This window comes from Amia ocellicauda, chromosome 5 (assembly GCF_036373705.1).
Source record: "Amia ocellicauda isolate fAmiCal2 chromosome 5, fAmiCal2.hap1, whole genome shotgun sequence".
Lineage (NCBI taxonomy): Eukaryota > Metazoa > Chordata > Actinopteri > Amiiformes > Amiidae > Amia > Amia ocellicauda.
In genome coordinates, this window is record NC_089854.1 from 3,644,376 (window position 1) to 3,671,168 (window position 26,793).

Below are 26,793 nucleotides of genomic sequence, written 5' to 3' on the forward strand. Positions count from 1 at the left end.
TATGGGAGGAATAGAACTAGATGAAGTAACGCATGAGAAAGACCTAGGAGTCTATGTGGACTCCTCACTTTCTCCATCCAGTGGGGAAGCAATAAAAAAGGCAAACACAATGCTAGGGTATATTGTCAAAAGTGTAGAATTGAGAACAAGGGCAGTGATGTTCAGACTGTACAATGCACTAGTTAGAGCTCATCTGGATACTGTGGACAGTTCTGGGCTCCACACTTCAAGAAAGATATCGCTGCTCTAGAGGCAGTTCAGAGGAGAGCAACCAGACTTATTCCAGGTCTGAAGGGAAAGTCCTACTGAGAGTCTCCTCTGTTCCAGGGTGAAGAGGTTCAGTTCCTCAGTCTCTCAGAATATAGACACCGTGTGCTGCTACTACATCTATACTTCGGTCATTTTAATTTGACATTATTGTCATTGTTCTTATTATGAATATGAATAATGTCATCCTGATGCTATGATATTATAAAGGATGGGAAAATACCTTTGCGAGACAGCAGGAATCCCCCAGTCCCCCCCACACAGAGAAAAAAGAGAAGCGCGCCCTTTAAGACAGCGCGCGCGCTCCGGACTGCGTCAGCCTCGCGCCGGAGAGACGGAGAGACAGACGGAGACACAGACGGACAGACAGACAGACAGACAGACAGACAGAGACACAGACACAGCGATGGCGTCGGCCGCGGTGGGCCCGCAGCGCCCGAACCCGCCGCACCTGGACCCGGAGCAGCAGCGCCTCTTCGGCAGGCTGACGACCAGCGAGAGGAAGAGGATCCTGAGGAAGAGCTCCGGCGAGATGAAGCCGCGCAAGAGCGCCCCGGCTGCGGCCACGGACGGGCTAGCAGTCTCGGCCACGGCGGCAGCGACGGCATCCCTAAACCATTTACATCCTTCTGGAAGCGCCGCGGCGCCGGAGCTCGGAGGCGGCGGTGTCAGTGTCGGGTGCCCGGTGCTGCAGCCCTGCAGGCTGGACAATGTAGCGGCGCACAGCCCGGCGACCTGCTGCAGATGCGCTGCCAGGAGAGCGGGCGGCCAGGCGGTGGCGTCCCAGGTGAAGCCAACCAGCAGCGGCGGCGGCGGCCCCAGGGCGGACGGGGAGAATGTGAAGCCGAGAGACGACACTGACTCTGGGAGCCGAGGCACTAGTCACTCGCCGCCCTGCTCGCACTGCGGAGCGGACACAAGGGACTCCAAAGCAGAGCCCAGCGGCGCAGAGCCCACAGGCAGCGTCCCGGACACGTCCCCCCCGCACAGACCCGGGGGCCGGCGCTCCTCGCAGATCACCCTGCACCCCGGCGGCGACTTCAGCGCCATGGGCGACGGGGGCGGCTTCGGGGCTCAGCGGATGCCCGTGGTGACCCAGGGCCGGTCCGGCGTGGTGAAGCTCATGCGGCACGACCCCCCGCGGCGGGAGGCATGGTCCATCTTCCAGCAGGAGGACCCGCGGGTCCGGGAGGAGAGGGGCGAGGGGCACTGCTTCGCCCCGGGCTCGGTGAGCCGGGACTGGTGTGATGTGTGCAACCGCCTGGTGCACGCCGAAGCGCTGAAGTGTAAAAGTAAGTGTGCAGGGGTGGCGGGGATGCTGTGCGCGGCAGAGTAGCAGCCCAAGGCAGAGAGAGACAGCCGGCCAGGGAGTCTGCTGTGCTGCTGGACTGAGTCGGGCGATCTGGGCGATATGGGCGATATGGGCGATATGGGCACTGCGCGGGCTGGTATTATGTTCAAGTTGAACAGCCAGCCAGGCCTGGACTCGTGTGTTATCAAACACAGACGGCACAAACGTGACAGTCTAGCATAGTGCGCTCAGCTGTGAAAGCAGTGAGAGCCGTTTTAATAGACGGGAATGCTTTGCATACAGAAGGGAAGTTACTTGTATTATTTGTGTTGGCCGCCTGCTTGTGTTTAACGCGGTGTAAACAATGCTGTGTCACAAAATAAATCCACTGGCTTTGTTCTCACCTTTGTGGCAAGTTCTTCCTGAGCTCTCGCATTGGTTGTGTGTTGTAAGGGTGGACATATGGAGTGCTAGTGCATGGTGTGTGTGTGGGGGGGACTATATAAGTAATACACCCATTAAGTTAATTACATGTATACATTTGATAAGGACTGTGTGCTTTATTGGCCACTGCAGTTTCCGATAATAGCTTTGCTGTAAACGTGCTCTGCAAAGAAATGTATCGCCATAGGAATTGCTTTGCTGTGCAGGAATCCTGTAATGAGGTCTATAATGGATCCTAGCGCAGAGGCGTCTATTGAAGGCTTTGTGTGACGGGGCAGCCTCTTTGTGCTGTCAACACTGGCCGCATTGACAGACCTGGATGTTATTATTAACAGCTGAGTTGGGCATAAACAGCAGTTCCCTAAAAAAGGAAACCTGTTTCCCCACATGGAATTGCATCCCCATAAAACAATATCAAGAACAACGAGGTGCTTCTGTGAAAGAGCAAAATCAAATGCATACGAAAGAAAACTAACCGACAGTTGTGTGAGGTTGTAACAGTCTTTTGAAGGACCATTCCTGGTTTGTTGCTTAAAAACTAGTCTCTACACCTACTGGAGGGGCCGAGGGGGGGTGCAGTGTGACTGGGGAGGGGGTCTTCTGTGACTAACAAGCGCGCACATAGATCATTGTTGTCAGCCTTTTTTTTTTTTCCCAGATCCCAGCTCTGGTTCCCAGGGCCAGCGTTATTGAAGCAATTAGTAGCCGGGCTGCGAGGGGGACCCACAGTTTGTTTATTGGTGCTCACAGATGGCTGATTCTGAGCATGCTGCGCAGAGCAAGTGTGTGTGTGTGTGTGTGTGTGTGTGTGTGTGTGTGAGAGGGCTGCCTATCATTCGACAGTCCTGTGAGTGAAATTAACAACAGAAAACCCCTTCATACTGTGACCAAGCACACATACCAACACAGAAAATGAAGCGGAGAGGGCCATTATTTCCCCCCTTGCTCAGGAAGCCCATATAACCTGCTGATGTGTGCAGAGGCACGGAGCTATGTGAGTTACGACCCATACACAATGGCTAATGCACCTTTACCGTGTGAACTCCGACCCTCCTTCAACACTCGCCGTTCTGCCCAGCCAGCCCCCATGGTGGATGATTCATAGCTTTGGCTAAAGTTTAAATTACCTCACTTGAGGTCACTGGCACGGTCGTTTCTACACGCTGCGATTCTGGCTCCTGTGATGGTTTTGTTTCTGAGTGCAGTGTACAGTGTTAGTGTAGTGTACGGTGTTATTACTTAGCCAAAACAGAGGGGACTGGCATTCCCGCTCATGTTCACTCCCAACCTCCCGAACTTGATTCCGATCACCAAGAGTGGAGCTTTTGTTTGGCGTTTGTGAGGCTGTGAAGGATTGTAGTGGCACGGTGACAGACCTGTGCTGTTATGGTGCTATAGAGGACTGTGCATTTCCACGACGGCACCAATCCCTCAGTGTAGTGTGCCAGTGCATATCGGGGGACGTGTGCCCTTGTATCCTGCCCAGTTATCACCTTCCTGCTTGAATTCCCGCTGAGCTTGCGGTTTACAGAATTGATACCTCGATTTGCTTACCCAGGCCTGACCTGTTAGTAAGCTGTTATTTATACTCCTAAACACTATTATAGAGGTGTTGAAGGAGCATTTTGTACCATTGCAAGGAAGTAGTTGAGACAAACCAAACCATGTGAAAATGCAGGGGACTCCGGGACCACAGTGGAAAGGTGCGTGTTGTCGCGTTGTTGGGTGTCCTGTTGCTCACCATGGACTTGGTTGTCCCCTTTTTATGTACAGTCATCGGATTTGCTGACACACACAATTACCCATCTGAAACGTGGTATTCATCTTTATTTCTTCTGCTGAAGGGTCAAATTGAAAAACAGTTTGAGGTAACTGACTGATTGACTCGGGAAGGTCACCCCTAGCTCTCCGAGTGCTCCTGTAGAAACACGTCTCCGTCAGCACTGTGCGCTACATTTCACCGCGCGGTGCTGACCGCCTCGGCCTCGGCACACTGCAGACTGAGAGAGAGGCGGTGTGCGTGTCTCTGCAGAGGGAGGGTGATTTATCATCTCATTGGGAGCTGCTCGCTAGACCAGGCAAACACGCGATTGAGGTTTCACTGCAGACCTATAGGAGGACCTGTAAACCTTTCACATTTTGCCAGAGCCCCTCGCAGTGTTCCTTGCAGAGCATTGCCGTTGTGTTATTAAAATACACACACGCCTCCCTGATCGAGTGGCGGCCAGACCTAATGATGTCCGTAATTAGGCCGGACTGTGTCTGTCTTGGAATGTGATGCCGTGTTTGTGTCCTGGTGGCGCAGGACTACTGTTCTTGTACCAGTGTTTATCATATTTGAACCTGAGTTAAGATGACCATGCATACACACACAGTTTACGGTGTACAGCATTGGAAAAGCGCACACAAGAGCCGAGGCAGTGCCTTGTAAACTGTAGAATCTGTTGAATTCAGGTAACAATGGTCTTCTGACCCTGGAAGCTTGTAACTGGACTGATTTGCCTTCATTACATAGGAGTGTGTGAACTATAAACGACTTTATGCAAATATGATTTTCATGGAAGGGGAAATGCAAAATGTGCTTCGGCTACAGTGAGGAAAATAAAAGCTTTCGAGTTCAAAGATAACACCGGGTCTCCGTGTGTATAAAAAGCAAGATGGCTTGGTTTTGTTTGGGCGACTGCTGTGCTCCACATTGTCAATACTGGTTTCAGTACGGCCTGCAACTTGACTGTAGCCTCTCTTCTGGCAGAGCACGAAACCAACACTTAAGACCTTGTGGTTGTATTCATCCATGCTTCTAAAATGCATTTTAATGTTTCGAATCTGTATCTAACTCGTAACCCACAATTACACCCTGGCCATGACAGGCTTTGAAGCTGTGTGGTGATGTAGTACAGTAAACAGGTTTTTCTTGACTTACAAACAGGCTCCTGCTCAAGCCAGCCGTGCTTGGGTAATCGTATAGTGTGCCTTTTAGATCTAGATAATGGTCTTCCTTGGATACAGTTTTGTCCGGCTCTAGACTTCCTCTTTATACTGATGTGAGAAAGGAAAGTCAGCGATTTTAAAACATTACATTATCAGTTTCTCTCTCTGCCTCTCACTCATATATATGGTTCTCCCATCCTCTCTCCTTGACCACAAGAAACTGTGTCCCAAAGCAGCTGACACTGACTTTATTTGAATAGCAGGGGCATTTATATTAGACGCCTGTGATATAAATACTGACAGACATTCATGTTTTTCATTCTCAGACTATAATGCTAATCCAGACCATTCTGGGGTCATAATCCTGGCTGTAGTGTGTTTGTGTTTTATTTTTTACACCCCCCACCTCCATCCCCTTTTCTGACCACTGGTTGAGAGAGAGAGAGACAAATTGGACATTTTCCAGTCAGATAATACCCTATGATAGATTTAGGCCTCGGATGAGCGTGTTAATTCAAAGTTCCAGATGGGCTACATGTGGTTTAGACAAGCTGTAAACATTGACGGCCTCTTGCGATCAAGGAGAAGCCCCTGAGAACGGGATGCTGTGCAGCCCGATCGTCTCGGCCCAACATTGACGGGACTGTTTACGGTCTCTTCAGTAGCTACACGGAAAATCAAGGCGATCGGGGGGAAGCTTTTAAACTAAAGTTACACTGTCGCCATAGGGGGCCAACACACGGAAAAGCAACTGACATTTTGTTAAGAAAAAGAAAGGAGAGAGAGGAAGAGATTTTCCTTTGTACATGTTACATGGAGAATCTTACAGACAGACTGGATCTAAGATGTTTTCCTAATAAAAAGACCTTCGTGTTCCTGTCATGTCTGATCAGTGTTTCCTCCCAGGCTGTAGGGTCACTGTTACTTCGATGATAATTGCCAACTATAAATACGGTGCTGCTGCTGTCAAAGATCTTTTGAGAATCAATCCAAGCATGTGTATTATTTTAAGAAATCCTTTGTTGCTAGGGGAACGCAATAATAAATTGTGGCAGATTAATTCCCTCAGTACCTATTAAAGTCTGCCCGTACTCTGAGTTTTTTCTTCTTTTCTTAGAAATAAGAGTGGAGCAACTCCACGCATTGTATATCTCAAATAAGAAAAGGCGTCCCTTTTGTTATGGGCTTTTTTTGTTGCTCATCAAACTGGTTGCATTCGTAAGCGTACGAGTGGAGAAAGCAGATCCCAGACTGTGGGGAAAAAAATGGATAATGTATATTAATAATGTATGGAAGAAATGGACAAGATGTTCCAGTAGTGGTATAAGCAGTCAATCTTAATGGTATAAGAAATGGTAGCCAAAGTGATAACAGTAGAAGGAGTGGTAGTTGTTTCTGTATTCCCCCCCTCAATAATATCAAGAGCAAAATTAATGACACAAAAATGTGCTTTTGGTAGTGCTGCTGTGACTTTATTTGACATATTTAAGTATGTATATTCTACATACCTGCAAAATGCTATGGACTACTACATAAATAACCATAAATAACTATGGACATTAAACATCCACGAGCCTATAATTTTCATTTGTTTGTTTTTTAAGATTTTGTTGTTGTTTAAAGATATTTCTTTAGTTTTTACTGTATATATCCCTTTTTTATATATGTATATATCCAAGATGTTTGCCCAACGTGCGGGGGAACTGTTCATAGAGGTCTGGTTAGTGTTTGCGCTACAAAATAAATGGGAGAGACTTCCCAACAGATTAAAACAATGTTTATATGTAAAACATTGATCTCAACGTGGGGGGTAAAAAACCCTGATTTAAAAACGAGACCCGCCAACAAAATTAAAATTCAGAAGGACATTTTGATTCGGTCACTCAGTCACTGGGTCTGTTTGTCATTGAGCAGATAATTAGTGTCTGTTTCTGAGGTTTATCATTGGACCGCTTCCCAGAAAAAGCTGCATTGGCTCTCGATTACAGTCCAGATTAGCAGTAGCAGGATGGGTTTAAGCGCAGAAGTTAATTAATGAAAACAAAATTAGTTTGAAATCTTTATAGGGTGAACGCTTCCAAATCTGAGTGGTGTAAGCCCTGGTCTTTTAGGTGTCCAGTACAGTCTCGTGAACACAAGTCTCCTCTTTGTGTTTTGGTTTTTGTAGATATTCCTCACAAAGGCACATTGGAAATACCTAGAAACAGACCACGTATGACACCGAAGTCCAATCTCTTTCACACCAAGAGATTCGTTTAAGGAAGGAGATAGAGATTTAAAAAAGAGAAAAGAAAGAAAACATGTATGCCTTCGTTTATGTTACCGTTCTGACATCCTTGTGTCTTTAAGTTTGCTCAGTGGCAGGGCAGAGGGAACCTGTTTTTGACATATCTTGCATGCTGGTGTGTTTAATGTTGCCGTAGCAAGACAAACCGGATCTGGGACATTCCCAGAGCTTGTGTGCCTCCTGGGTGGGAAGAATTGAACCAAACTACGCCATGCCGAATTGCTTGCAGTGTTTCTATGTGCTGTGGCCTGTCAGTGAGTCAACGAAGCCATTTTAAATTGCAGTTGCACATTTTCCTTAAAATTAAATAAGGCGACAAAACCATTTTTCTGCATTCGTAAAGGAAAAAAAATCCTTAGAACCCTCCTCTGTATGTGTAAATATGGAAACAATACATCTATTTTGTGAAAGTCCAGAGTAGGGGCTGGCCACAGATGACCCTGCTGAGGGCTGAGTAACCTGATTTTGGCGTTCCCACTTCTCTGGCACGAAGGAGCTCCCCCGGCGCACTGTGACGGTGCCGTTACACCGACACTGGGGAGCACGGTGATCGCGGCTCTATTAATAGGTTGTCCTTGCCGTGTCCCAGTCTCGCCTCGGCCTCCGTGAGCAAGAGACAAGACAGAGGCGAGGTACGCAGTTCAGCAGTGCAGCTCTGGTTTGAGAGACTTATTTATTATTTAGATGTAAGTGAGTCGAATGGGCCCTGATTTCTGTGCCGCCCATTAGTAGCCGGACGGTGCTGAAGGCTCGGAGGTTTATGGCTTTGTTGATGCCACCGATGATGCTATTAGTTTTCTTCTCACAATGTTCTCTACCATTGTTCGGGCTGTCCGATGCTCGTTTTTTTTCCTGGTGTGTGTGTGTGTGTGTGTGTGTGTGTGTGTGTTTGAGTGTATTGCATCAGATTGCACTGCAGTGGATGGAAATTGTTGTCATCCGGTTTAATCAATCAATATTCAATTCGTCTTTGACTGATAACGCATTCTGCAGTGTTGACAAGGTGCAAAATCCTAAAGGAAAAGACCCACACGTCCGCGGGGGTGCCCTGAGACTGAATTATCCCCTCCAGCAGGCAGAGAGGGCACATGTGGCACAAATGAAAGAACAGTCCGCAAACTGATCACCCCTGCATGGGGCTTTTGGTTTTGTCTGTTTGCTAGCTATTGAATATGGATCAAGTACTGAAATCCACAGTGAACCATGAATAGACTCCGATGTGTCAGATCTGCTGTTGTTTTTTCTCAGGGATTCATTCTCCAAGTCTGTTCAATGAATCATTTTTTCAATCGACGCAGTATACCTTAAAATAAAATGTTACACATACTCACGGACTCACACACAGACCGCATCTTCCCTTCCTCTCATCATCCCTCACCCACGCTGCAGCCCCCCTCGTGTCACCGCCGAGATCGTGACGGCGGTCCGCTGTCCGGTTTGTAGCAGGTGGCCCCCGGACGGACATAGAAAGGAGGCCAGTGTGGAGGGTTTCGCACCTAAATTAGTTCTGAAAAGAGAGAGAAGGAGAGAGTGATGGGTGGAGGGGCGGGGGGGGTTTGTCAGTGCTGCGTTGCTATGCCTTTAAGGAGTCAATGAAAAAGCATGCTGTACAGAAGCATGAGTGGGCGAAGCATTGCATGTATTGGTTTGTGTGAATAGGGTGGTTAAAAAAAAAAGAACGGGAAGAGAGAGGGAGAGAGAGAAAGGGGGGATGTGATGGAGACAAGGAGCGAAAGAGGCAGTGAGTGGTGCCGGTGGTGGTGGCAGTAGCGGTGGTGGCGGAGGTGGGGAGGAAAGGAGTGAGGGAGGGAGGGAGAGAGAGAGAGAGAGGGGAAGGGGAGGGGGAGAGGGAGAGGGAGAGAGAGAGTAGAAAAATAACCACCAGATAGAAGAGCACACAACCACAGGGGCTCGCTTGTGATGGTGGACGCCGAGGAGCTCCCTGCGCAAACATACCACACCACAGTGCTACTCGGCCGCGCAGCAGGGTAGCGCCGTGGCGGCATGGCGCTCCTGCGATGCAGATAGCGCCGGGGGGGAGGCGATCGAGCTGCTCCCGTGCCGCCGGCATGACGCCCGAGAGGCAGGTGGAGGTCAGCTCCACGGCCTGCTTCGGGAAGGTGTCCAAGAGGATCAGCAAGCTGTTCCGCCGGCTGCCCAAATCCAGGTCCTGGTCCGAGGGCCTACGGCTCATCCGGAGATCCAGCAGCACCAACTCCCTGTCTTTCTCAGGTAGGGAGGCTGTGAGCGCGAGCGAGGGATGGATGGAGGGAGGGAGGGAGAGGAGAGGATGGGGGGGTAGTGGCGGCTGTAGCGGTGCTGGAGTTGGAGGGAGGGGGGTCTAGTAGCAATGCTGTGTTTTTGCACGTGCTCGTGGTGATGGAGAGTGTGGAGTGTGTATGGATACAGTGTGCGTTTGTGGGTCTGTGTGTGTGTGTGACTGGTTGGGGGGTCCAGATTGTGCTTGTCACTGGCAGAATGCGATCGCATCTTTAAAAGCACTGCAACATAAATGTGCGCTGCTCATTCAGGTATTCTGTAGCAGCCTGCTCCAGCCCTCCCTCCCTCCTTCTCTCTCCCTCTCTACCTCTGCTGTTTATTCAGCTCAGGCACGGGGACGCATAGAGAAGCAGGGTGGATTGATCTGTAACCCGCTTTGATTAAAAACGGTAGCCGGATGAAATGACCACTGAAAGAGCGATCTTAAGTAGCCTGTGAAATCTCCTTTGCATTTCTCAGACACCAAGTAGATTCTCTCTCTCTCCCCCCCCCCTCTCTCCCTCCCTCCCTCCCTCCCTCCCTCCCTCCTCCAGCATTGCTGAAACAGTCTGCAGTGTGTCAGCCCCGGCTGTTATATAAATCTAGATCAATGAGTGTGTCTCCTATCGATCACACAGAGATGCGCCGCGTGGATATCTGTCGATGTGGCCAGCTCTGTGTGTTGCAGTGGGTCGGGACTGCTTGTGTCATGTTTTGAAAGTGACAACTTGTGTGACTGTGTTAGTTTGTATGTTTGAAGTGTGAAGATGACAAACTCAGGCTGATAGAGGATTGAAAGGGATGCTCAATATGCCCCTTGCTTGGAAGTACGACTGCGTCTCTTTCTCGGGTCGGCCCATCGCTCACTGCTGTGCTGTCGCTGATTTGCATATTTGATGTGAAGCTCACTTCCCCCAGCATCTCTCACCGTCATAACTTAAAATATATAGTAATTAGATGGTCTACAAACATATCACCGTAGGGCGAATTCATCTGTAGTAGTATTTGTAATTTCAAGATGATTGGGCTCTTCTTGTGAACTCACGTGATTCCCCTAACCCCAGGGGAATCCCAAATGCGTGCTGTAATTTCATGAAAAGAAAACAAAACAAAAAACTTGTGGTGGTGTTATGATTTTGGGCCTTATCGAAAACGGAGGAAAGCAGTAAAGGGGGAGGGTATACACAGCTGTTCAAAAACTGACGAGCACGCCTAGTATTAACCCTGTAAGGGACTGGAACAGTAATACAGGAAGTAGCCAAGAGTATGCTTTTAAGTATTTACAAAAGATGACAGTATTTCTTATCCATATATACAGTAATTGAGGCAGTATTGTGCATACTAATGTGTTGTACTTCCAGGACTTAGTGAGGTAATTGTAACATTCTGTCTAAACTAAGGGCAGCCCTCAGTCCGGTGCCCCTGCACTGGTTTCCAGCAACGGCGTTGGGGTTTGAAGAGAGGCTGTGAACTGAGCTTCACACTCTCTCTGTACTTTAGCGCTGGTCTGTGGAATAAACACGCCTCTATTAGCACCACATTTCTACATTCTGCACTGCATTTGTATCTCTGTTTCGAGATGAAGCATCTGGACTCGTAGTTCTGCTGAAACAAAAGGAAAGGTTTTTTATCTGTTCTTGTTGTTTTGGGTTTTTTGTTGTTGCTTTGTTGGGTCCTCTTTTATTGAAAATTCCCTCTTCAGGGGGAATTCAAACAGCAACTGTAATTCACACTTTCAAAACATCATGTTTCAGTTTCAAATTGAGATCAAACTGTGCAATACAGCCAAAATTAGAAGACAATTTTTTATTTTTCCCTCAAACTTTTATAATGGTACAAGCTTTTCCAGTTGCATATTGTTCTAAATCATAAAGATGTACGTATTTCTAGGGATGTCTCTTAAACAGGCTTTCTCAACGTGTTGTTGTGGATCCCCAATGGTCCAGATGTGTTGTTCATCTCTCTAGCTGCTTGTTTATTTTGAAATCCGCACTGCTTTTATACTTTTGTATATTAAAATCCATTCTGTATCAGAGTTCTATACTTATGAAGCTGTGTCAGTTTAAAACTAAAATCATGTATGGGTAGTTGGATTAAAAATCTGGACTCTATAAGAGTTCCCTAGACCTGGAGTTGAAGATCTCTGCCAAAACATTTCCTTTATAATCCCCCCCCACCCCTTTTGGACGAACGCGAGACGCATTAAAATGTCATAATCTCCTGCTTCAATCCTCTGGAGCTGCTACGAGAAACCATAACACACGTTTGACCTTCGAGTCAGTTCGGCACTGATGAGTGCAACAGAGGCTCACGAAACCAACAAGATGGAGACAGTCTGGTTCGGTCGCAAGAACGTGCCAGGAAAAAGTCTTGCGCGCCGAGCGACTCACCGAGTGAATGGGATCAGTGAGGTGGAGCTCCGCCGCATCCACCATGAAGACGATGTGATTTCAGCCCGGTGGCACAGTTTGTTGTAGATGCTGGGAAACTTAAAGAAAGCGCTGCGATTAGAAGCGATTGATGTGTGAGAAATGAGAACTGGCCTCGCCGGGAGGAATTATGGGAGAAGGAAGTGCTAGATGAGGGAATGTCTATCACATACCAGAGGCATTTGTGGATGGTAAAAATTATCATAATAATTTGAAACCAGAATAAAAGATCATGAAAGAAATAAGGTGAGGTGAGTCATTAGCTTCGAGGTGTCTAAATGTGCAGACCCACAGGAAACGGGAATGTGTACATTGTTATACAGAGAATGACAACGTACAATCTCTGACTGCTTCTCAATCTGCTGATTACCTTGGGAGCATCAAAACGCTAAAGCAGGACCGGACTGTCTGAGAATCGCATTCAACGGCAATTTAAATAAACGCCGGCAACGTTGAGGTTAAACGCGGTGCACACGCCACACTCTGCTGTTGCTTTTCCCAACGGTCCGTTCGCAGAACTGCAGAACGGAGCTGCAGCGTGTAGGATGAATAACCTCTGTAGACATCTGTTCATCTGCTGCATGCTGCTGCTTGGCACACATGTCCCAGAGCGGTCATGACGTTCAAGGGATGTGTTCTAAAATGGCAGTGGTGGCTTTGCTAGGCCCCGCGTTTCCAGCTGCTAAACTGCGGACACCCACGGTGCCAGACTTCAGACATTGTAGACGGACGCTTTAGGTAGATGTTGTAGTGAGGCACTGTAAGAAGACACTGTAGATAAACTCTGATACAAACTCTAGAAAGACACTGTAGACACTGAAAATAGACACTGACCTGGGAGTGAGTGTGTCTTACCTGCATGCGTTCTCACGTGTTTATGCACAGCACAGTCCCGGCAACTGTGTAACTTCACAGACAAAGATGCACTTTGCGTCCGTGCTGTGGAAATCACTGAAATGTGAAGCTTGCGCAAAAACTGGTTCGTTGTCATTTTTACATTTTTTAAGAATCTGATCTTTACGAAGTAGAATAACAACTTGTGTACCCCCCCACTGGAATGATAATAGATGATTCTGCTTTCCCTGCTTTCCTGGGAATTGTTGTAGGACTTGGAAGGAATAAAACTTGGATGAATTAAACAATGGACCTGGGGGCAGGACAGATTTCCTGAGCTGCATTCTCAGGACGACCAAAGTTTCTCTTCAGATCCCCCCCCCCGCCTCTAATGGGATTTAAAACCACCAAAAATATCAGAAGCAGGTTTAAACTGCTTAAACCCTCAGTCTGAGGAGCTCTTGCATATATTTAAAATGCTGACTGCAAAGCGATCAGGTTTTAATTCCCTTTTAGGCAAGGTCGATTGAATCAAGCCCGCGCCTCGGCAACCGGAGAACGAGCAGATCAGGGACACAGCAGCACTTGCATATTGATTTGTGTTCTATATATATCGTATATCTGCAAACATTCCTCCATGGGAATCGAATGTATGGTGTGCGTGAGGGGTCATGCATAGATGGCACTTGGTTGTAGTTTAAGAGTAGACTGCCTTACGATTGCATGAGTGAAGCCCACTTGGGTGCCAGTGGGACAATCTGGTGTTGTATTTGGGTAAAGTTTTTTACCAGCGTGGGATGGCTGCTAAGATTGCTTCACTGAGGGTGACGTACAGTTTTCACAAGGAAAGTTTTCAAGGCATGACAAAGTGCAGTAAAAACTATACAAAATCAAGTAAGCGCCCATCCCAGTACAATAAGCTCACAAGTCAAGTGAGTCAAGTGAGGTTGTGCTAAAGGGCGGGGTGGGCAGAAGGGAGATTACAGTTAATGATGGAGTGCTAACGATGCATGCGTAATCAAGAGTCTATGGGAACAGAGTTATAGAAGAGAGGGCTGAGCTGTCCAGGAGATCAGGCTGCGTCACGGTCTGAGTCATGTTTTGAGCAGGTGTGTATTGATCCGAGGCCAGGTGATCGGGGACTGTACGGTACGGACCTCGTGGGGAGGTCGATTCACCACTTTGGGGGGCGAGGGTGGGAAGAGAATGGGGTAGGGTAGCAGAGAGGGGGTACAGTGAGTCTTCTGGTGTGGAGGTGGGAAGGCATGTAAGAAGAGATGGGAGTCTGCCGGTGGTTCGGCGCAGTCTGGTCGAGTCTCAAACTACATACGAGCCAATGGAGACGGGCGGATTGGAGATTTACGGGGTTGTTTTAATGGGACTCTGATATATCCACCTTCACCGTTAAGCTTTATTTCTTCTTCGATGCACACAATACAGTTATCCCACCGTAAAAACATGCGCAAAGACCGGGAGGCAGAGGCAGAAATTATTCGTGTGTGTGTCGTGTAATAACTATGTCATAACAGCAGGTTATCACGGTTATCATTAGTCCATCCTACTAGTGCGACAGCCGGTTCTTCACTTCATTCATAATAAACACATTAGGCCTACCACTTTAACAGATACATAGCTGAGCCTTTTCTAATGGTCTCAGGAGAGGTAGTGTTCTCTCCATTCCTCTCCGTCATCCCAAATCGTTTACAGGGAGTCTCAGCCTGGTCTGAGGAATGTTAACAAGTGAAAATTCCCCCTTTGAACTGGAGAGCAACAAAGAAGATAGAGAGAGGGAGCCACTTCTCGCATTCCCCCCATCATTCTGTAAAATCTCCACTTGCTTGGCTCCGAGGGCTTCTTTTCCGCATTTGTTTCCATGCATGCAGTAGGGCTCTGGAAGGGGCCTGTTGTTCTTGGCTCGCGTGGCCAATCCGAGGCCAGCGTTGGGCCCTCTGTGGTCGTGCGCTCGGCACTGTGGCTCATTCAGGGGGAACAGTGCAGGCTCTGTCAGGGAGGGAAAGCGGGGGGCAGCCAGGTGTCGGGGTTGGTGTGTGGGTCAGCAGGTCAGGGGTTCAGAGCAAAGCCAGTGAGATGACAGGTTCAACGCCGCACCTTCTCCATTCTCACTGGCTCTGCACCTGCTCTGTAATCCCCTCACCAGTCCTTTTCACAGCAAAGTCTGTTTGCTTGTTGAAAGAAATTCCAAAGAGCACAGTTTTCTCCCCAACCAAGCCTATTAATGTAACTACTTACATTTTATTCTTATTCTCATTCTATCTCTTTTATATCGCAGCACTGGATGCTGAACGTGCTGCCAGTCCACTCGGGGGTGTGCAGGGAACACATAAAGACCCTGAGCACTGCTCTAACGTGACACGGCAGCAGTTTAGCTGGTTTCATGCCGAACAAAATGTATAAATTGGCGGGTGATGCGGAACAGTTGACAACAACCACCAAGTGTCTGACTGTGCCGTCGGTGTCTGGGGTCAAGCTTGAGCTGGATATAAACCTAGATCTGTAGTAGCTGCTGGAGTGCCTCTCGTTCACTCCTCTCGGCCTCGGTCGAACGCTTCGCACCCCACAGTGTTCCCAGGCCAAGACTGCCGAGTGTCAATGAGGGGACAGGCAAGCGCCTGGGGGCAAAGGGGTGGCTGTACGTTTAATCACTGTCACATTCCCATCTAATGTGTCTTTAACGTGACAATTATCCTAATAGTGACCATGTGTGTGTGTGCTGCAGGGATGGATGAAAAATTTAATAAAATAGGCAGTGTACGTTTTTTTTTTTTCTGCAAACACTGGTGTTTATAATTTGGGAAATCACAGTTCTCCTCGGGAGTGTGAAGCCACTGTGACCTAGGCTGCCTTGTCTGTGTGTCATGTGACCTCCGGAGCCCCAGTGCGTGATGGGATGCCTATGTGAGCAGAAGCAGTTAAGAGCAGGGCCCGACCCAATACGGCTGTTGCTACAGTGGTGGCTTTATCTGGTAGGTTTTAGGGAACTAAAAAAGTGAAGTAGAATAAAGTGCTGATGTAGTGAAACAGCCTCCCGTGATGCGACACGCATCTATCAGTGGGAGTGGAAATGTGATCGGAGAGAAGTAACCCGTTAGATCGGTCTTCCATAAAAAATCCCCTAAAATTCCAAAGGGTGAGGACCGCATTATTATTTTTCTTCCAAAGAAGTAGTGTTTTGTGTTTTTTTTGTTTTGTTTTTTCCCCGAGGGTTTTCTTGTTTTCTGTGTAAATCCCTGCTTGTTCTTTTAACTGAAACTTTGCGGTTTGTGCTTCAATGTTTTAGGTGAATCCCCCATTTGATCCTGAGTGTTCATTAAAAGTCTGAAAAAAGAATTGCCTTGGAATTTCACAGGAAAATGTAAAAAGTTACGTAGTGCAAATGTTACCTTGTGTACTTTGGTATGACGAGAAAAGCAGCCCAATACGGCACGAGAAACACTGGATTGCAGAACAATATGGCTAAATGGCAAGAAGGCAGTAGATCGGACAATTATACAAATAATTCGAGCTTGATAGAATCAACATGTTTATTATACGCTCATTTGAATTGAGCTGTGGGATGAACCCAACATTGTGACAGAAACTCTCTCCTTTCAAATGTTCTAAATTCATTTCCCCCGTTGGGTACAGATCCACATGCTTTTTTGTCAGGTTTTTTTAGGTTTCGGTCGCTGGCTCGCGTGCGTCTCAGACATCTCCAGTCTTTCTGGAAGGATTGATTTCCCCGTGTCTGGAATGCTACTTCATGACTGCTCAGGGGATCTGGAAAAACTTAAATCACTCGCAGAGACGTCGGTTAGGCATTAAAGCCTGCAGTGCGAATAGCCCTCAGTGTGTAATTATGTGTGTGGCACGTTTACCGCCGGTGCGAGCCTGTCTGCTTCCCGGGTTGTGCAGTTCTCAATGGCGGGAGATAGAGGTCGAGGGCGCACGGTCGTCTGGGGTCACGAGAGGTACGGTTGTGCGGGCAAGGATTTACTTACCACGCTGTGTCTGTACGTGGGGGGAACAGACAGGGGTAGGAGGAGGCCAGGGTGTGTGTAGACTGCTTGGACAGCGCTGGGCTTTGACATTGAATCTGCCCCCCCGTGTCAGTGCCACTTCCTGCCCACTCTTTCCAGGCATGGATGTCATAGTTTTTCCTTCGCCTCGGTCTGGCTCTCGCAGTCTTATGAGGTCATCTTGGATTGCCTGGGATAGTCTCTTCCACCCGCTGGGAGGCCCCGAGTGTTGCCCAGCAATCCCAGTGTGTGCAATGGGAAACGGTAGATTTGTCTCATGGCCTCATGCCTTGCCCCGTATTTGTTTAAAGGCATATGTGCCGTTTTATTAAGTGGTAAGTTTTGGTGTTGATTGGGAGGACAGGATGGATGGATGTTCCTCCCGCAGTAGAGAAACCGTTTCCTCCTCGTTTGTTTTCATTGGATTCTCCTTCTGGAACTCTCGGGTTGGGCGACAGAATGTTCCCAGATCCTAAATTCTACACCCCCCAGGGCAGGAGGGAGCTCGCATAGTGCCAATGAATTAATTACCTTACATGTGCTTTTCACCAAGTATGATACAATAGTTCCTGACAAATAGGAAATATGGGAAAGGAAAAAAATGCAGTGGAAATGTTGAAAGTTTAATCTATGAATCCAATATGTATGTCTGGATTCATTTGTGTCAACTCTGGTTCCAGGGGGGCTGCCAGTTCAGTGAGTGAATTTGTTTGAGAATGTTTATTCGGTTTCTTATTAAGAGATTTCGCCGTAACCAACAAAACCTCAATGAGACGTTGACATACCTACCAATTTCACATAATTAATGACTGTGCATCACATTAAAGACACCTCGGCCACTGGTTCTTGGCGAAGCATCAGCTGGCGTCCTGTTGTGGGATGGACCCTGTCTTGCATCATGGTTTCCAGTCTGAACGCTGTTTCTGCCATTCTGGCATGTCTGTGCTGTAACTCTGACCGCCTGTGCTGTAACCTCAGAGACCTTCAAATGTTTATGTCAGTATTGTCTCTTATTGTATTGTGTCAGCATTTGTGGAATGCATAGTTAATCCCCCAGTGACTGTAAGTGTCCTGGGATACATATCTTCTAGATAGATAAATAATAATAATCATAGAAGCATGCCCCCCAAATTGTAACTCTGTGTCTTGACTATCTTTTTCAACATTGGTTTGTGAAATACATTTTTCTTGCTGTTTGGCCCGGCTCTGCTATCTCGGCATCCTTTGTGACATCTAGTGGCAGGAAACATGATTTCTCTTCAGTTTGTCAAAATGCTTTGAACACGCAATGGGGCCTGTTTCTTCATTCTGGTTCATTCTGTGGTCTGGTTTCATTGGATACCGACTTGTCAGTGTTTCGGGTCTGTTGTGTAGTTACACCGAAATACAAAACGCCACCTCAGTAAAAATTTGATTGCATGAGCTGACACTGATATTTTGTTTTTTTGACAACTGGGTGTCCAACCGAAACATCTAGCAAGACATTTCAGAATCTGTGGCAAAGAGTCATCCAATCCATTGTGAGTTTAGGCTTAAATATAGTAGGTTTCTAATGTATTTGAGAAATTGTACTGGAGAAAGCTTACGTAAAACATTTTGCGCAGGAAGAAAAATGCTCAGAATGCCATTCTCCAGATTCCCTTCATATCTGGCTTCTAGAGAAAACAATCAAACGAGGAAGAGAAAGAACCTAATAGCATTGATTACAATCTGTGACAAAGGAATCTTATCTTTTTAAGATGTTGTATAAGTGTCCTTTCTGAGGCATTTATAATATAGAAACTCGATCCCACATCCGAGACACTGGCTGTGGTTGTTTGACGTTTTTATTTTTTCTTTCTCCCCCCTCCTCAGTTCTCCATTTCGGTTTCACTGCACCTTGAGAAAAAGGGAAGCAAGTTCTGACGTTATCAGCTTCACTGTCCAGCCTTTCTGTGCAGTTTAGTAAATAACCACAGGGGGGAGGCACATACACATATAGTGAAACCTGCTGCATTTTCTGTTTCCCTGATATGTTTGAAGACCGAAATGTTTGGGTCTGGTCCTGGCTGGTCCGAGTCCAGTAGGATGTATGGGTCAGTTTGATTTATCAGTACCTGTAGAACCCCTGACTTTGTGCAAAAAATAAAAACAGGAAATTAAACATTTAAACCTGTTTACACTATAAAAAGGGGGTTTGTGTGACACCTTACAGCTTCACAGCCCTGTTTGTTGGCGAGAAAACCTTGAATGCAGGTTTTTGTGCTAGTGCTGTGTGTACAGTACAGTCCTGCAATCCACGATTGGCCGTAGACAATTGAAAAGCGCCCCCCCACCCCCTGCAGAGCAGCCAGACTGCAGGTTTTTAGATGTTGGATGTTATTGTATAATAGGCAGAGCCCTTGGGACAGACTCGTTGCTAATGGATACATGGCTTTATTATGTGGGGTTTGGTGTGGCCTTCCTCTGCCGTGCAGCTTTCAAGAAATGCTGGTGAAATCTATGGAATTCTCTCCAGCGTCTTATTCTGCAAACTGTCCGTAGCGTCTCACCCGCCTGTGTGTTCCCAGTTTCCTTCTGTGTGTCACTTATTCAACACGTGGCTGGGCGCCTTTTAATGCAATGATAGGAGAGCATGGGGCTTTACCTTACTAGGTGATGTAACGTATACATTGGGCTTTATGTTCAGAGACTGTGTGCAAGACCAAGCCATTTTACTTGTGGCAGCAATGTTCATAAAGCATGAGACATGTGTAGTGTGTCTGAGCTAGTAGATATGACCTGCAAAGGTAAAGAATACGTAGAGAAACGTTCAGTATAACGCACTTTATCTGATGACCGAATTAAAAAGACAGCTGGGATATGGGGTACGATCATCAATGCAAACCCAGCGGTGATTTTGATAAATTATTAAGAATACAAATACCAGCTTATAATATATAATCTGATGCATCGAAGGGCGACTGACTGTGTTTCTGTGTTCCTTCCAGACTGCAGCTACACATGTCATCTGGAATGCAAAGACCTTATCCAACTGGACTGCAACCAACAGGACAGACAGCTGGAGGACACCCCGTCCCCCGGGAGGCCTGGCCCGACGCCCCAGCACAAGGTGAGGGAGTGCACGTCTCCGTGTCCTCTTATCCAGGGCGACTTACAAAATATAAGAGCAATACAAAGTGCAAAACATGCCATTCAAGTGTTAGACTCGTACATATCCTAATACCTCTAATGATCATAATGTATGCTGCTGTCATGTGACCCTTAAGAGCCCAGAATGAGATCTATGGCTCTATGTTGGGGAAATTTGGGATAATAATAATTTGGTCAAAGCCTGTTAGAAGTTGGTGACACACTTCAGATGGTGGTGTTAAGGGTTCAAACGGTTCCTTAAGATCCAAACCAAAACCAGGAAAAACTTGGCAGGAGTTTAGCTTTAAGGCCACATCGGAATAATAAAAAATAAAGGACAAGACCGAGGGATTCTTGGACCGGGTTTTCTGCACCACCTCGGTTTGACGGAACGCATTGGTGCACCCGTGGGTTTCTGTTCACATCTCCTGCATGGCCTCACTTTGTGTCGTTTCAAAACCGCGAATACCCGAGTGGGAGAGTGTGCCGTGCTGTGTGGGACACAGAGAAGCAATAAGGATCTGTCTCAATTCAACACGTCAGGTGGGGAATCGAGCACAGACTCCAGCTGGAAAACAACACACTACGCGATCGGATCAGCGGTGCTAAAGTCACTTTGTGGTTTGTGCTTCCGCAGGCCTTTATTTATTTTTTATTTTTAAGTTTTCATTATTTTCATGTTCTCTAGCCTCAATATCTATCGACCAATCAATCCATTTGTATTAAGTATAGCGCCCTCCACAAGGTAGCCACTGAGCGCTTTACAGATTTAAGATAAACAAACCAACCAGAGTGAAATATCGGCCTGGCTTCATAGACTTTCATCTCTTGTGTGGACGTGCCGTCGCTGTTTGCTGGTTTTCATCTCTTGCAGCCCAACGGATCACTAAATTTAGACCTTGTGTTCCTCAGAAATTCAATCTAAAAGTAAAATGTGCTGGTGGAGTTATAGGAGGAGGATGAAAGGGAGTCCAATTAATGAGGGAGTCTCTGCCTCTGGAGTTTTTAAGTGTGTTAATGAGCAGAGTGTTAAGTGGGTAATGGTGTCAGAACGAATGAGGGAAGCGGGGGACGCTGACGCAATTAGCACGAACAGACAAGATTGGAGAAGATTCCCTGAACAGAGAGAGAGAGAGCCTGGTTGCACATTCGGAAAAAGGAAAACAGATTTTTCTCTGCATAGTAGAATATATAAGAGAGGTTTCCTAATGTACAGCAGGTTTGTTTTTGATGTTTTATTCTGCAAAATACAGACATCTATTACAAATAATTGGAAAATGTGATAAGTCTGGTCTGGTACAGATTCTGTTTTTAAATCCAGATACAAAGCAGCTGCACTGACAGAGGTAAACCCTAGATACGTTTCTCACCCTGCTATGTAGATGATTATAGACAGAGATGTGGGTGTCGGCTTGTCCTGTAACAACAGCAATCCTATTTCCTCGCACAGCTGATTACTGTAGCTGTTTCTCGTCACCTTGCCTCGCCTGAAAAACCCCTCTTGAGTTCCCACAACCCCTCGGGAGCCGCAGAGCCAGCCGTGGGAGGCGCTGCCTTATAAACCGGGACCCCTTTTCCTTGCACGGTTGCTTGGCCTCAGTGCGCCGAACCTTAAATGGTATTTCTGGCTGGGCTGTGTTTACGAGCCTCCCGTAAACAGAGGAGGGCCCCGGCGTTGTTCAGCAGAGAGCTCCTCTCCCTCCCGCAACGCCCGGCGCCCCTCATTTATTCTCCAGCTCCTGTAAGCGGCTGGAGTCGCATTTAAATAGTTAATTACAAGCAAGACATCTCTCAGCCCAGACGTGTCTGCACAGGGATTTATGGGGATTTACGGGCTATTAGCCCACTAAGCCAATATATTTAAAATGCAGATTTTCAACTGAAAAAAAGAGCTCACAAAATTCAATCCTAGGCTTACAGCTATAAAATATAATGGTAATAAAAAGATATCCATGGGAATTACAAAAGCTGAATGTTTTTGACGCTTTTAATGCTTTTGAGGTGCTTGTTGTAGACTTGTTGACGAGACCCTTTGAGGATGTTTATGTAATTTCCTGTGAACAACTAATAACACAAATACTGTCCTCCTGGGTCCACAACAGAATAAAATGCATTAAATTAAAGCCTCCATAGAGAGACAATTCAATGCATGTTCATTTTGTGAATATTCCCGAACAAACAGTCTAGCCACATCTTTTGTCCGGTGGCCTTGTGTGACTTCACACCGATGTCGTGTCTGATTGTGATGCTCTGTGCTGTACTTCGCGAGGACAGTGCCGTAATGGCTTTAACGCTGAGTTTTGTGATGAGGCTGCGAGTTGAGACAGTGGACATATTCATGATGACTGAAGTTCGGTTTCATTAGAGTCAGCAAGGAGAGTGTTGTCTGGACGGCCTTCTTCTCCCCATTGGCCCAGCGCTCATCCTCTCGCATTAGCAGGGAGTGTGGGCCGAGTGTCGGGCAGAAACATACGGCCCCTCCAGAAAGTTTCAAACTTTTCACCAAAACTACGTTCGTGTCAGTCACGCGTGGAAATCCCCTTCCTGCCCTCGCAGACTCCTGTGCAGCCACAGACCCCAGGCGCGTCCGGTGACACAGCGCCGTGAATCAAACAACAGTAATACCGGTGGTGTGCAAATGGTCGTGCGTGTGAATGCGAGATCCACGGCGTGTTATTGCGGAGGAGTAAAACTGTGTGGAGCCACTGTGTACAGAAGTGACTGCTGTCAGGAGGCAAGGGGAACGTTTATTGAACTCTGTTTGAATTGAACTCTATTGAACTGGGCTAGAGAAAAGAAAAAGCTTTATAATCTCCATTAGAGATTGCGCTGCTCATTTATTGACCCACACCAAGGAGTTTCCTGTTCCGCACAGTCGCTCTGACAAAATCCATCATTGGAGACTGACATTAAAGGCAATACCCGTTTGCAAATGGCTGTTTCACTTCCTCTGTTACACACACACACACACTGAAGACACTCTCCCTCTTTGACTGATGACAAAAAACCAAACCGCACGCGATCTGCATATTGAGTGGTGAAGTGTTTACAACCCAGAGTGGGGCGCTGACTGATGTACCGTAATCATGGGGCTGTCATGACAATTATCTGCAGCTGCCAGTGCCCCCACACCCCCCACACTACACACACTACACACACTCTACACACACAATGCCAGGCTGATGATCGCACGGGTCTTTCATCTCTCTCTGAAACCGGGCCGTCGTCGCGAGCGCCACGCGGGAGACCGCCTGACGGCACGCCAATCACGGCACCTGCGGGGGAGAGGAACAGGTTAACCAAAGCGCGCCGGAACTGCGAGCGGCTTTTGATCGTCGTCTCCGGGAGGAGCCTTATTTTCGTTTAAACAATGTAGAGCCCAAAATAAGACTGATTTAGCATTTCAAAGCCCTGGCGCAGTTAGGCCGCTCTGTAGATCCCCTTCCTCTGCTGTATAAATAATCATCATTGCAGCAGCTGCCCCCTTTTATTGTTTTTTTTGTTCTGTTTATTTCTTCACAGCTTCTTTGATTTTGTAGTGCGTGTGCCCCTAACTGTAGCCGCTCTCGGATTTAAAAGATGTGAGCTATGCCGAGCGCATCTGAGACCGATTCGAGGGATGAGAAGGTAACTGGGGCACCTTCAGCTGGGAGCGAACGGAGCTGTCAGTGAGGGCTGCCTTCTGTTTAAAATAGAGAGAGAAAGAGAGAGAGACAGACAGACAGATAGTCAGAGAGAAACAGAGAGACAGATAGACAGACAGAGGGAGAGACAGACAGGCAGAGAGAGAGAGACTGACAGACAGACAGACAGACAGACAGAGAGAGGGAGAGAAAGTAGAAAGTCATTGTTTAAATTGTGGGTATTTGTTTCGTGAACCCGTGCAGCCGTGTGTCCTACAGGTCTTTAAAACTTTCAGAAGTGTGATGGCATCATAATTATGTTTCCGATGCCAGGTGAATTGTTTGTTGTTCTTGTTTTGTTTTTTCCCAATTGGTTGTTTACCCTCCACGCTCAGCGCAAGTAGCGAGGACCAAAGCTCAGTGTCTCGCTCCACAGGGTTATGGCCGGGATGAATCATTCACAGCGAGTTCCCGCTGAAATAACAGAACCAGGTTTAATAAGTCATCTCTGATCGCTGAGACACGAGAAGCTCCTCCACATGTCCCAGGGTCCGACCTGGGTAGCACAGCAAAGCCCCTCGGGACCCCAGACCGTTTGGACGAGACTAAAGGACAGGTTCTCTGGTGTGTGTAGTTGGGGAAATGAACTGAATTGTTTCGGTGCTTGATTTTCTGAGATAAGCGTGTTTAGGAAACAGACGGGGAGAAAGCGTCAGGGCAGGGTGTGGGTTGACAAAGTCATCATGTTCAAGTTCGGTGCTGTTTGTAGTTGCTTCTGAGCTTCTGAGAAACGGGCGGTCATCGTCTTAAAAGCATCTGGAGTGGTCCCCTCATCCCCTCGCCTTGGTTGCAGCTACCACAGGTGCCGACATGGGGATATTAACTGCTTCCGAGGAGGAGGTTTAAATTCATGGCCTTTCATTTAGCTTGCTGTGTCTGAGCTCTTAACCTCTGTAAGCCTTTGGGAAAAAATAAATTCATAATCTATCCCCTGGGATCAACAACATGCATCCAAAAATTATAAATCCAAAATTATAATTATTATTATTTTGTGCCGGTGCTTCTATTTAATAGAAGAGGCAGCAAGCAGTGTTGGCCAGTGAAAACGCTTTATAGAAACTCCTGCCATAGGTACCCAGCAGCAGAGCCACCCCAGTGAGCTGGTTGGTCGATCCTTGACTGCGTGCGTCGGCCGCCGCGGTGGAAACAAGAGACGGGCTAAATTATTTAGGCCGCGGAGTTGCTGGTGAGCCGAGGAGCAGAATTTCAAGCAATGCCATGACCGTGCACATAAAATACAGACCTGCACCTTGTCCTGGGGATTTAGTTTCTGTTTGTCCCTCTGCTTTCGTGCTCCACGTTGCATTGATCAAGGATGCGTGTGCGCTCAGCTTGAGATCAATTTCAGACGCTACCTCTCGGCTCGGCCTGATCAGTAATCGGAAATAAATGAGCCCAGACTTTTCGGAGGAGCACTTTGAGAAACCTGTCAATAATCCCCCTGGGGTGAACTCGTTGCCTTTCTATCTTGCCTGTCACCGCGCCACTCAATAGGCGATCGATTATCACAATAATAAAAACTAAAGATTTGGATCCTCCGAGTCACTGAATCAAGCGCTGACATCCTGTCATTAACTGTCGGTGCTTTTGTGACAGAGGAGTGTGATCAGGATATTTCACACAATCTTTTCTGTGAATCCCTGGATTCTAGGATGTGTTTCTTAAGGTTCACAAACCCTGAGAGAGGCAGGGCGTCTCAGCATCTCTGTCTCACAAAATCATCTCAGGCAGGCCGATTTAAAATGTTAAGCCAATGAAAATTTAATTAGCCTCCTACAGAACAGCCTCTTATGATTTTAAAACCCCGCCGTTTAAAGTAGATTACGTTTTGTTTAAAAGCTTTGCCCTTTTTCTTCGGGTATTTGCCAAACGACGGGAGCCTGCCGCCCCACATTTCATAAAAGAGGAAAACCGGTTTCATTTACACAAAACACAATAAAACTAAACAAACACTAAACAGAGTGCGTTCATATTGTGAGGGTTCCTCATTTCTTAAATCAAAATGGTTTGTTTTGAAATAAAATTCTGTGTTTAAAGGTAGTTCACCAAAACTGGAACCATCTTGTTTATTTCCAGTTCAGAGTGCAAATCCTCTTGAAGCCAGCAATGCAAAAGTATAAGCACCCTGGCAGTGTTACACAACCACTCGCTTGGTTGATGGTTGATGGGGATAACTAAATAAATAGAAACGTTTATATAAATAATACCTGGAGAGAACCCATGGAGACCAAGAACTGTTTGTCCAGAGGGTAAACACAGTTGCACTTGTGTTACAAAGATTAGATCAATGCTGGTAGCATACTTTGTGCAGGAGTCAGTAACACAAAGATAAGTTACTTATTATTTCATGTTTTACACAATGTTTTTCCTGTCCAAGGTCACAATCAGTGGGGTGCGGAGGAGGGCTGGCACTGTGTATTGTGTCAGTCTTTAACCTTTTTTGGCCTCCATGCCACACAATCTGTATCCCGGCTGCCTGCTCGGACACTCTAGTTTTTGTTTCGGTTTATTTTTGATCACGTCGCGATTATCGCACCTTTCTGCTTGGCGAGGTAGTGGCAGCCCATTCCTGCCCGCCTCTGTGCCAGCTTCAGCCCAGGACTTACAGGGTTAAACGTAGAAGTGAGACACACTTCCGCCTCCGAGCTGGAGAGTGCACTGGCTGTGGCATTACTCATTTGCTTGCGTCTCTACAATCAGCATGTAGTTAATTTTTCAGTGTCACAGCAGATGCCTTTAGAATTTGAATGTCAGGATGAATTTTTAAACACATTCCTTTTATTCCCTTGCGGAGCCGTCCACAGGACCGTGTGTTATTTTACACATCCCATAATGCCTATTGTGTCACGGCCTATTGTGCAGGTGGAGTGTAGGGTTTCCTCGCCTGCGTTACTGTGAGCGCAGTTTCTATCGGGCTACTCGTGTCTGTCTGATCTTTTCAGTCAAGCAGGTTCTTGTGTCAACTGCCCTTGTGTTGCAATCACAAAGCCACACTGAAGGAAGGGCATGAAACCCAAAACAACAACAGGAACACAAGCCATTTCACATTGTAGCTAATGAGGTCATTGCAGTGCAGGCACAGGAGTGCGCAAACGTCAAGTTAAAACACAATACTGTGTCAGGAACCATCAGAATAATATCAGGAACATTATTATTGCTATAATTTATTCATTATAGCTTAGCGTGTTCTTCATGTGTAAAAAATATATAATATTATGGGTTTATATTCTTATTGTATGCA

At 46.9% G+C, this 26,793-nt stretch overlaps 1 protein-coding gene across 1 annotated transcript in view; it reads left to right on the top strand.

The window, feature by feature from the left end:
* The first annotated feature begins 579 nt into the window (after window positions 1-579).
* Window positions 580-26,793, top strand: part of rassf5 (Ras association domain family member 5) — a 45,612-nt gene continuing 19,398 nt past the window's right edge. Inside the window, exons 1-2 of the mRNA XM_066703288.1 lie at window positions 580-1,559; window positions 19,728-19,849. Of these exons, the coding sequence (XP_066559385.1) occupies window positions 674-1,559; window positions 19,728-19,849 (1,008 nt within the window). The 5' untranslated portion in view covers window positions 580-673. The remainder of the gene's footprint in view (window positions 1,560-19,727; window positions 19,850-26,793) is intronic.